Source organism: Ctenopharyngodon idella, chromosome 20 (assembly GCF_019924925.1).
Source record: "Ctenopharyngodon idella isolate HZGC_01 chromosome 20, HZGC01, whole genome shotgun sequence".
Classification (NCBI taxonomy): domain Eukaryota; kingdom Metazoa; phylum Chordata; class Actinopteri; order Cypriniformes; family Xenocyprididae; genus Ctenopharyngodon; species Ctenopharyngodon idella.
In genome coordinates, this window is record NC_067239.1 from 5,358,428 (window position 1) to 5,370,611 (window position 12,184).

At 36.0% G+C, this 12,184-nt stretch overlaps 1 protein-coding gene across 1 annotated transcript; it reads left to right on the forward strand.

Moving 5' to 3' along the window:
- Window positions 1–2,902: 2,902 nt before the first annotated feature.
- prdx6 (peroxiredoxin 6) lies at window positions 2,903–11,437 on the forward strand. The gene is made up of 5 exons (XM_051875918.1): window positions 2,903–3,096; window positions 6,692–6,848; window positions 7,714–7,860; window positions 10,696–10,842; window positions 11,077–11,437. Exons 1-5 carry the CDS (start codon window positions 3,005–3,007, stop codon window positions 11,200–11,202), a joined length of 669 nt encoding a protein of 222 aa, XP_051731878.1. The 5' UTR covers window positions 2,903–3,004; the 3' UTR covers window positions 11,203–11,437.
- The last annotated feature ends 747 nt before the right edge of the window (window positions 11,438–12,184 follow it).

Consider the following 12,184-nt stretch of genomic DNA (forward strand, 5'->3'; position numbering starts at 1 on the left):
AAGAAAGGATTTTTAGAAATCTTGGCCAACTGAAAAGTATGAATATGAAAAGTATGAGCATGTACAGCACTCAATACTTAGTTGGGGCTCCTTTTGCCTGAATTACTTCAGCAATGCGGCGTGGCATGGGGTCGATCAGTCTGTGGCACTGCTCAGGTGTTATAAGAGCCCAGGTTGCTCTGATAGTGGCCTTCAGCTCTTCTGCACTGTTGGGTCTGGCATATCGCATCTTCCTCTTCACAATACCCCATAGATTTTCTATGGGGTTAAGGTCAGGCGAGTTTGCTGGCCAATTAAGAACAGGGATACCATGGTCCTTAAACCAGGTACTGGTAGCTTTGGCACTGTGTGCAGGTGCAAGTCCTGTTGGAAAATGAAATCTCCATAAAGTTGGTCAGCAGCAGGAAGCATGAAGTGCTCTAAAACTTCCTGGTATACGGCTGCGTTGACCTTGGACCTCAGAAAACACAGTGGACTAACACCAGCAGATGACATGGCACCCCAAACCATCACTCACTGTGGAAACTTTACACTGGACCTCAAGCAACGTGGATTGTGTGCCTCTCCTCTCTTCCTCCAGACTCTGGGACTCTGATTTCCAAAGGAAATGCAAAATTTACTTTCATCAGAGAACATAACTTTGGACCACTCAGCAGCAGTCCAGTCCTTTTTGTCTTTAGCCCAAGCGAGACGCTTCTGATGCTGTCTGTTGTTCAAGAGTGGCTTGACACAAGGAATGCGATAGCTGAAACCCATGTCTTGCATACGTCTGTGCGTAGTGGTTCTTGAAGCACTGACTCCAGCTGCAGTCCACTCTTTGTGAATCTCCCCCACGTTTTTTAATGGGTTTTGTTTCACAATCCTCTCCAGGGTGCGGTTATCCCTATTGCTTGTACACTTTTTTCTACCACATCTTTTCCTTCCCTTCGCCTCTCTATTAATGTGCTTGGACACAGAGCTCTGTGAACAGCCAGCCTCTTTTGCAATGACCTTTTGTGTCTTGTCCTCCTTGTGCAAGGTGTCAATGGTCGTCTTTTGGACAACTGTCAAGTCAGCAGTCTTCCCCATGATTGTGTAACCTACAGAACTAGACTGAGAGACCATTTAAAGGCCTTTGCAGGTGTTTTGAGTTAATTAGCTGATTAGAGTGTGGCACCAGGTGTCTTCAATATTGAACCTTTTCACAATATTCTAATTTTCTGAAATACTGAATTTGGGATTTTCCTTAGTTGTCAGTTATAATCATCAAAATGAAAAAAAAAATAAACATTTGAAATATATCAGTCTGTGTGTAATGAATGAATATAATATACAAGTTTCACTTTTTGAATGGAATTAGTGAAATAAATCAACTTTTTGATGATATTCTAATTATATGACCAGCACCTGTATATGTATATATATATATATATATGTGTGTATATATATATATATATATATATAAATATATATATATGTATGTATATATATATATATATATATATATATATGTTTATAAATATTGTTAAATAAACTGACATATAGAAGCCGAGATCATTGTTATTGGGAAGGTTATATTCTTATATACCACACACACACACACACACACACACACACACACACACACACACATATATATATATATATTGTTGTTGATAGCCACACCGTGCTTCATTGGAATAATGCAACTTTGATGCTGAAAGTACATTTCTTGTCTATAAGAGTAGTAGATTAATAAAAAAGAAAAACACAACTACAGAAACTTAATTGGAAAAACATTTATTGAAATAAATGATTGACAAGAATAATAACGGTTTATATTAAAGAAATATATACAGAAGCAACTTGGTGGAAATAATGTGTGAAGAATAGAATTGAGAGATATCTGTTTATTAAAAAAATATAACAGAGACAGCTTGTTGGAAATTATGTGTGAAGAATAGAATTGAGTGATATCTGTTTATAAAAAAAATGAAAGACAACTGGAATTGTAACGCCTTTATTAAAGCATGTATTAATTACTTATTAAAGAATGAAAGACAACTGGTATTGTAATGCATTTGTTAATAGCATGTTAGTAGATTAGAGAGGAAAAATATATGTATTAGATAGAAAAGCAGGTATTACCCTGAAGTGATGTCTTGCAGACGAGGAGCAGACAACGGCAGAGGATGAGGGCCCAAAAAAGAAGGACAAGAAAACAGCGGGCTCTATATAAGCAAATTATAAGGTGCTTTCCCGAGCTTATGACAGCTCAGGACTTCAGATTTGACCAATTAACTGTAAAGGACTGATGATTTATGAGGGGATTTTTCATATGTCATAACATCAGTGGTTTGTGTTGTCTAAAAAAGACTAGGAGAAGAAAAAGAGGTCAGACGCTGATTCTTAAAGAACGGCCTCTCCGGTGTTAGATAACTTGCTGTTATAGCACCTCCTGCAGACAAACGCTTGTAACCTAAGTGTTGACTATAATTTTATTTAATTTTATTTCTTTATTTAGTGTATTGTATGTAAACTACTTAACCTGTAATTAATAAAACTATATTACCTATAACTAGAAAGCTCGCCTGCCAAAAAAGTCTCTGATTTCTAAATTAAGCTGAACAGACCACGGAGAAGTCTTCTGAGACCTATTTAGTATGAGATTTCAAATACTTATGAATTAGGACAGATTCGACTTGCTTTGCCTAACCTGAGAATAATTAAAATAAGGTAGAAGGTGTATAAAATTTAGCACCATAAAACAATATATATATATATATTCAGTTGTATATTCGTCCATATGCAATAATAAAATAATCAATTGTGCAGAAAAGACATGATTGCATTTTACACAATCTACAAGACTTTTGAAGTGCAAATGTTGAAGTGCGAATTTAAACTTTGACCTCACGGAGGCGACGGTGTTTCGTCCAATCAGAATTGTCCGCCCACACGCGCACGCCCCTGACTTCCTGGTATATAAGCCTTCCATTTCATGGTTACATGTGCTGACGAGAATAAAGCGTAGCGGAAAACAGTCATGCCTGGAATTCTGTTAGGAGACGTGTTCCCTAATTTTGAAGCAGAGACTACAATCGGCAAGATAAAATTTCATGAATTCTTGGGAAATTCGTAAGTAGCTAAATTATATTTTTGTTTCTGATGGAGTAACATTAGGCCTATTCGGATAACGTCTGTAATTCACGTTTGATGTGCTTTTCATTCACTCACGCATGATCATCAGGTGGCTGATGTGCGTCATAAACATCACCTGATACATTGCCAGTATACCTGATATGACATATGGAGACTGAAACCGGCTTTTATATGTTTTTATATGATACGTTATACGTTTCTACTCAAATAATGTCAGTTATTTAGTTATTTTTAATATTATTTCTTATGTATGGCAGCAGAGTTGTCTAAAATCTAGTATCAATCCAGCAGTTAAAAAGGGTGCTACAGACAGATCTGAGGTCAACTTTATATGCCATCAATGTTTCATTGCAATTAAGCAAATGGCACATTTCTGAAAGCTATGTCAGCTATTACTGCAGATGTAATTTCTTTAAACCATTTCTGTACTAAATGCTTAGAAGGGGAATGTGCCTAGTCACTCTGTGGCTGTAAAAGTTGGCATAACAATGCCAGTATTGTTGATGTTGGCATGAGTGTAAAGTGTTTGGAAGTCCCCCATATTGTGCTGGAAACTTTTTTTTTTTTTATCATTAAAGTAAGTGGAAGTTTGGGAAGTTTAGATTTTAAATTACTTGAAATTAAAGTCAAGTCAATTGTATTTGTAATTAGCTTTAAAGAAAAACGCACTGTTTATGTTTATAATGTCTTAAAGGGGACCTGAGTGAGCTGTACAGAGTCCACCATGTTTATCTCCTCGCCAGAGCATTTACCAGCAGCATTTAAGTCAAATGTATTCTTATTAAAGCTACTTAAGTTATTCAATCAGGAGCAGTGAGTGATTTTCTGTTTTCTTTTGTTGTTTGGTTCATAATAACAACAGTAGGTACTATATATTATGCTGCTCTCACTTTAATACACAGATCTAATGTACACATGCGATTTCTTTCCCTGCGGTTTACGTTCGCAGACATAACTGACTGTGTTTATGTGAACTTTGTGTGTTTTTGACATAACCTTGTGTGTATTTGACAGTTGAAAGAGAACATAGTTCAAAACCCACACGGCACTGTACTCCGGATGTGTGCAGTCAGAAAACCAGATATCAACTGATATGGCTTTAAACGCATGCAAAAATAAACCTTCATGATGAACTTTCATGACTTTAATGTCACCATGAAATCAATAATGTGTTCTCGCAATCGCAAACCACAATCATCCAATCAATTCCCCATGGTCAAAATCAAATCCCGTCCTACATTATACATGGCAGTGTTGGATACATAGTATAACTTGTTTTTAAACTGAAATATGCATACAAGCAGTATGAGCTGAACAAATAACCTGAAACTTTGCCCTAGGGAAGCGAGAGTGGAAGATGCTAAAATTGAAGTGTTTAACAGATGTCGTTGTGAAGAAAGTCCCTTTAGCAACTCTTCGTTCTGCATTTCCCAATTTAGAACGCACAAGCCTCTCGAAATCTTCCTGTTTTTAAGTGTCATCATTAAGACTTGTCTTGCAATCTATACAATGTGAAGCTAGATAGTTGTGCCAAGATTTTGCAAGAGTTTGAATTTCCTTTCATTGTGATGACTATGTGATGTGACATGACCTCTTTGACGCTGTTTCTTTAACGGCAGTCAAAACGGCTGTTGGCTTTGAATCGGAAGTGCTGCCCTGTGCTTTTCTACAAAACAATACTGAAAATCTTTCGGGCTGAATGGAGATTACATTTGCTAATGGGAGATCATAAATCATAACCATAACTTCCCAGATAGATAAAGAGAATGCTCAAATTCATGTCTGCAGGGAGTAAGTCATTCATTTCCTTATTACTGGAAAAACATGTGACATGATTACAAAGTACCAGTCTATACACTCCCAGATGATTTCCCGACACGCCTGTTTTGTAATGGTTCAACCTGCCGTTTATTACAAGCAGAAATGAGCAATAAAAGCATTGCTTATGCACATGTGAAACAACGTGATCATCAAACATTACACTGAATACTTTACTAATGAAATATTGACCCATGAAGAGCTATAGGACTGTAAAGCTTTGGGAGTATTGATGGAAGCAATCTACTCCATCTATGTTTTGATCATCATTCTGAATCTGATCCGGACATAGTCTTTGACAAAAACACGATTTTCTCAGCTTTTTGTTTAAAGGCACACTATGTAGTTTTCACCCTCTAGAGGTTTTATTCAAAACAAAGGAGTAGCTTGATGACGCCTTAATTTTGCGGAATCATGGGAGGTGTTGTCTTCACATCTACAGCCGGTGGAAAAGAATCTGACGAGACTCGGGCAGAAATCATATTCATGGATGAGCTAATGTATTAAAGATTTATTAACTATTGTAGTATGAGTACAACCGAAAGCAGTTGGAGTGGAACGAGGCCGCTGGAGCGATTGCAAATGAGAGACAAGCACAGAGAGCAGTGGAGCTTTTATTATGCCGCAGACGAGCGCTTCCGCTTCTTCCGGTTAAGCAAATGTGGGTTATTGCAGTGCTGTTTTATCATATTAGAAACATTTGTGTGTTGAAAGTTGTTATAATGCTACTCTGTGCGTTCGCTTGGTGGCTACTATGAGACCCTTGTTGCACACTGCAGTAAGCTAGATCAATATTAGGCATGGTAAAACATGGTACTCGCGGTAAATCAAGAAAACGAGATCAAAACAAAGACTTACTGTGTTGAGCTATATAACATGATTAGTTTTCTGTCGATGAATGTCCAAACAGCTGCTCACCTGTCTAATAAAACATAGTATATTAAAGCGTCTCTGGTTTTCCATGGTTTCTACAAAATAAAACCAGTACCCGAGGGTAACATGGGTATGATGTCATTGATAGGCGACGCACACACACAGTCCATATCCTGGTTAAAATTCCTTATTTTTTTTAAACATTCTTGGAAACATTTGGGATAATGTAAGTACACAAGTCAACAAAATATATAAGAATGTTCTAGTGGTTTTTGGATATTTTAATCCAAAAATCTTATAAATTGTGCCTTTTAAAATGCGCTTTTTTTTTTTTTTTTTTTTTTTTTTTATATAAATGAAATTTACCCACATTCAAGTGTTTTTTTTTTTTTTTTTTTATTTAAAAATAAATAAATAAATAAATAAAAATGCATGAAGATGGAATAATTTTTTTTTTTTCTCTTTTTAAAAGTAGAGGCTCCGTTCTTTCTATTGATATATTGGATGTTCAGATATTCATACAACAAAATATACTGAGGGCCATGAACGTTTTTGAAAATGATGAAAAATGCTGGTGCTGGCAACTTTTATTCAAAAAAAAAAAAAAAAAAAAGCTGTGCTGTTCCCTTTTGATAAAAAGGAAGAAACTTCAACACTCATAACAATACAATGTTATGAGTGTTACAATCTTTTGCTAAAAATTAAATGAGATCTCTGTTCAGGTAATACGGAGAAAGGGTAAACATTGTTCATTTACATATACTACTGACACTGTAACAATAACAAAGCTTGTTGAAAATTGTGGTTACTCTTTAAATTTAATCTTTTGAAAATTGTTATTCTTAGATTCTATCTCCTTTCTTTTGTTTTTCCTCTTTAGATGGGGCATCTTGTTCTCGCACCCACGTGATTTCACTCCAGTATGTACGACTGAACTAGCCCGTGCTGCGAAGCTTCACGATGAGTTTAAGAAACGGGACGTGAAGATGATCGCACTGTCCATCGACAGCGTGGAAGATCACCGCAAATGGAGTGAGGTGTGCAGATAAAATTGCAATACAATTATATTTGGTTTCTTATTCTTACCGACGCTAAATATTTGAACGGTAGTGTGCGTTTATAAAAAGCTTTGATACTCATAAACAGACGTTTCAGATGTCACATGGGCATGGCTTAACGTTCAATGATGCTGCATTGTTTTGAGACTCTTGTAGCTCGACCATCAAATCGTTGGCCCGTAGCCCTTAGATACGCACACAGAGGACTTCTCTGATTGGTTCAGACATAATCACCTTACTGTAATCCCAAAAGAAAAGAATTTCTGCAGCTGACTTTCTATGATACTCTCTAAAAATCCCCACTGAACAGGGCTGGTATCTTGTTACAAGACATCTGGCTTCCCAAGGCTTTGAGCTTGGCCAAAAGTTTCATAACAACATTATTGACAATGCATTAAAACAAGTCAAAAAATGTAAGGCACCTACTCTATTTGCCAAGCTTTTCTTGCTGTTATTTTATGGTCTGTCTGTTTTTAACGCTAACTCTTTTACTGGACATACAGACATACCTTCACACCCACACGTGCCTTTGGCTGAACTCATTGCTGAACTCATGAGAATGCCGCAGACACCCGGTTCCCACAAGACCGTGTTTTGTGTGAAATCAGTCACTGTGTCCTCTGACAGTTTAACCAGAGCATTCTTCACTTATTATACACAGATGTGCACGTATACTGTAATGCTCTTAATGGTAAACCACAAAAATTAATTTTTATATAATCCAAAGTTTCTTTTAATTTACCATTTCCTTTTAATAAGGCTTCACACATAAGGATGACTGACTGACTGATATGCAAAAATGGTAAAAACTACTCCATATTTATGTATCTTTTTCTCTCTTAAGGATATTATGTCTTTTAACCAAGACAAAGCCTGCTGTCCCATGCCGTTCCCCATCATAGCGGATGACAAGAGGGAGTTATCAGTCTTACTGGGGATGCTGGACCCTGATGAGAGGGATAAAGATGGGATACCCCTCACTGCCCGCTGTGTGAGTTTCCATCGCAGCCATGCTTTTGGGCAGTGGTTCTCAACAGGGTTATTAGTTAACGAAGTCCTAAAATATAAAGGTGCATTATGTAAGTAGGGCTGCCCCCTACTAGTGTTGCACGATATACCAGTTCCAAAAAGGTATTGCGATACCCTGCTATTAAAAACAATATGACACAAATGTTTATTAGTACCGGTATCTTAAGAATGACAGCATTCTAATAAAAGTGTGAAAGCAGGAGTAAGGAAATCTGTACATAGCTCTGCTTCCACTCCCTGCAGGGAGTAAAATATCAGCGCAGTGCATGACAAAGAAAGCAACAAAGAAACTTGCATGCATGATAAAATAAAGTGCGGGATGTGTTTGATGTTTAAAAAGAGTTAAACGCTACTTGCGCTGCTGGACTCAGTTTTCAGTTTTCAGACAGCATGTGGTCGCAACTTCAGTTGGTGTTATAATGCACGTCCTAAAAGACCTAGACCTACTATAGCCTACCTGAAAAATGTAAAGCACTGTTTATTTCATTTATATCTTTCTTATATACAGTGGCAAGAAAAAGTATGTGAACCACTTGCAGAATCTGTGAAAATGTTAATAATTTTAACAAAATAAGGGAGATAATACAAAATGCATGTTATTTTTTTTATTTAGTACTGTCCTGAGTAAGATATTTTACATAAGATGTTTACATATAATCGACAAGAGAAATAAATAGCTGAATTTATTAAAATAACCCCATTCATAAGTATGTGAACCATTGATTCTTAATACTGTGTGTGGTTACCTGGATGATCTATGACTTTTTTTTTTTTTTTTTTTTTTTTTTTTTTTTTTTTTTTTTTTTTTTTTTTGTGATGGTTGTTCATGAGTCTCTTGTTTGTCCTGAGCAGTTAAACTGAGCTCTGTTCTTCAGAAAAAATCTCCAGGTCCTGCAGATTCTTCAGTTTTCCAGCATTTTTTGCATATTTGAACCCTTTACAGCAATGACTGAATGATTTTGAGATCCGTCTTTTCACAGATGCTCCAGAAAAAAAAAAACATGATGCATTAATAGATGGGGGGTGAAAACATTTGGAATTTGAAGATCAAGGTAAATTGTATTAAATTTGTCTTCCTGGAAACATGAAAGTATATTGTTTCTTCCGAAGGGCAGTACTAAATGGAAAAAAAATTGATATTCAAGTGAAATAAGACAAATTTGGACCTCTTCATCCTGTTAAAGTTTTCACCTCCCGACTCTCAATGCATCGTGTTTCCTTCTGGAGCATCAGTGAATGTTTGAACCTTTTTTAATAGTTGTGTCTGAGTCCCTCAGTTGTCCTCAGTGTGAAAAGATGGATCTCAAAATCATTCGGTCACTGCTGTAAAGGGTTCAAATATGCAAAAGATGGTGGAAAACTGAAGAATCTGCAGGACCTGGAGATTTTTTTTTTTTTTTCTGAAGAACAGAGCTCAGTTTAACTGCTCCAAATAAACAAGGGACTCATGAACAACCATCACAAAACAAAAAAACAGTCATGGATCATCCAGGTAACCACACACAGTATTAAGAACCAATGGTTCACTAACTTTTGAACTGGGTCATTTTAATAAATTCAGCTATTTTGTCTTATGGATTATATGTAAACATCTTTTATGTAAAATCTTACTCAGGACAGTATTAAATAAAAAAATAACATGCATTTTGTATGATCGCTCTTATTTTGTTAAAATTTTGCACATTTTCACAGATTCTGCAAGTGGTTCACATACTTTTTCTTGCCACTGTAGTATTTGTCATTGTTTGCATCTTTGCTTATTTTTAATAATAAAATAAAAAATTTTAAAATATATATATATATATATATATAACACTCATTATGGTTTAATATTCCCCAATATATTTAGGTAATAAATTAACGTAAACATGCGATTAGTTGACCAATGGTTTAAATGAATGAACACTAGTTGACAAGAAAAATCTTTAGTCATGGGCAGCCCTAGTAATATTGACAGCTAGTGGTTGAAACGGGTACTACAGTCCAAATTCAAAATATTGGAGAGTTGTTTCCAAACTATTCTTGAAATCAAATTTTTGAGTTTATTTGTTTTGACAACAGAAGTACCAGAGGTACATATCAGTTTAGATAAAAGGGCCTTCGAACAAAGGGGGCCTTGGGCTGCATCTGAAATCGCATACTTCCATACTATATAGTAGGCGAAAAACAGTATGTGACAAGTGTGTCCAAATTCACAGTACGCAAAAGAGTAAGCAAGTACTGGAGAGATTGTGAAGTGTGCATATGATGGACACTTTACTATCCCATGAGGCCACGGGAGAGGACTGATGCTGGTAGGTCACATGATAATGACAGCATGGTGAATGTAATACGTCCAGATTACATTCATACTACACACACTCAAACTATATACTTATTTACTTATTCAAAATGAGTACCTACTCAAGAGAGTATGCAATTTCAGACACAGCCTTTGAGTCAAAAAGGTTGAGAACCCCTGTTTTAGAATCAGAGCTCTATTTGTCATGATTGTGAAACTGATCTGCCTGATTAAATTTCTGTTGATGTTCTGCTGCATGCAACGTTTCCATTTCCCCATGTACCCGCAGACTTTGCTAAAACATTACACTTTTGCAGAGCTGTTATGCTGCTAAAGCAAGAGAACCCAGAGGAACCGGCCAAGAGAAGACTTTTATATAATAGATATACGTGATGGTGTTCACAATGTTATATGGTCTCTGTGTAAAATTAGTGAGCCGTTATTTCATGAGGCCACTAGTTATGAAGCTAAACAGGTTTATTTGTACCAGCTCTCACCACATTTATTTTATTTCAGGTGTTTGTGGTTGGGCCTGATAAGAGGCTGAAGCTGTCTATTCTCTATCCAGCCACCACGGGGCGCAATTTCGATGAGATTCTCCGTGCTATAGACTCTCTGCAGTTGACGGCAACAAAGAAGGTGGCCACACCTGTGGACTGGAAGGTAAGAAACCGTCTTTGATTCTGTAGTATATGTAATGTAGTTCCTGAGTAGATTTATTTTAATTGTATTTTCTGTTACGTTTATGTGGTCAAGATTGTGAGTGCAGAAAAATAGTGAACACAAACTTTGCAGGCCTAAACGTCACTGTCTTACATGATCATCAATGTTTGTTTGAAATCTTTAATTATTATTTTTATTTATTTATTTATTTATTTATTTATTTTTTTGTTTAAGCCCGGTGAAGAAGTCATGGTCATTCCTTCTCTCTCAGATGAAGACGCCAACAAGCTTTTCCCAGCTGGTTTTACCCTCAAAGAGGTGCCTTCTGGGAAAAAATACATTCGCTACACTAAACCATAACTGATAACCTATATGATGACAATACTGTAGAAATGGCACTTTACTGACATCGTGTTTTAGTCCACTTGATGTGGCGTGTTCATTCGCTTGACTTCTCCCATCACCTGCTACTAACCAGAGACGAATCATCAGAAGTTAGTTCATAAAGTGACACATCATAAGGTCATTACATATAATATAATTATTGTATTGTGCCTTAATTTCAATAAAAACCTTTCCTTTTGTAATATAAAAAGATGTTGATGAGTGTTCATTTGGGCTGAATATAACATTTTGAAATTTACAATAAATTTAACTTTGGATACTTGCTATTTATAGTTCACCTGTAGTATGCAAAAGTAGTTGTGTAAGACCAATGGGATTTCACTGTCAATGGGCTGCCCAGTGACATAACATGTTTTTGTTCCTCGTAGCTGTCGTGACTGGTTAGGACATGGTGCGAGATATATTGCAAATGCCTTTTAACCGTAGATCAGGTTTCATTTATAAAGTGAGGTGTAATGTGAGGGTTTAGTAGTATTCTTGAGAAATTCACTGAGATGGGAAACTAAAAATGAACTTCAACACCATTGAGAGACGGAATGAAGAAAGAACATGTTGCCAGAATGAACTTTGATCAGCGTGAAATCTACAGTACATTGACCTGACTGTATGTTCATGGTGGTGTTGTGCATGACTTCTCAGTTATAGCTATTAGATGAACTATGGAGCGTTTAAATCTGGAAATTTGATAGTATAGTCAAGTACTGACACAAATTCTATAAAATATATAAACAAATATCTTATTGATATTTTTGTTTTTCTTATAAAATTAGAAATCCCTTTATTTAATATACATCTCCATTTAAAAGTTTGGGGACTGTAAAATTATTTTGAATGTTCTTGTGGGAAGTCTGTAATGCTCACCAAGGCTGCATTTATTTGATCAAAATTACAGTACGAAAAGTAATATTGTGAAATTATTACAATTTAAAATAAGTTT

Bases quoted from the DNA above. Each gene is read 5' to 3' on its own strand.
- prdx6 (XM_051875918.1), top strand. From the start codon at position 3,005: ATGCCTGGAATTCTGTTAGGAGACGTGTTCCCTAATTTTGAAGCAGAG. The intron at 6,849-7,713 runs GTGTGCAGATAA...TTCTCTCTTAAG, and splicing joins ATCACCGCAAATGGAGTGAG to GATATTATGTCTTTTAACCA. The intron at 7,861-10,695 runs GTGAGTTTCCAT...ATTTTATTTCAG, and splicing joins TACCCCTCACTGCCCGCTGT to GTGTTTGTGGTTGGGCCTGA.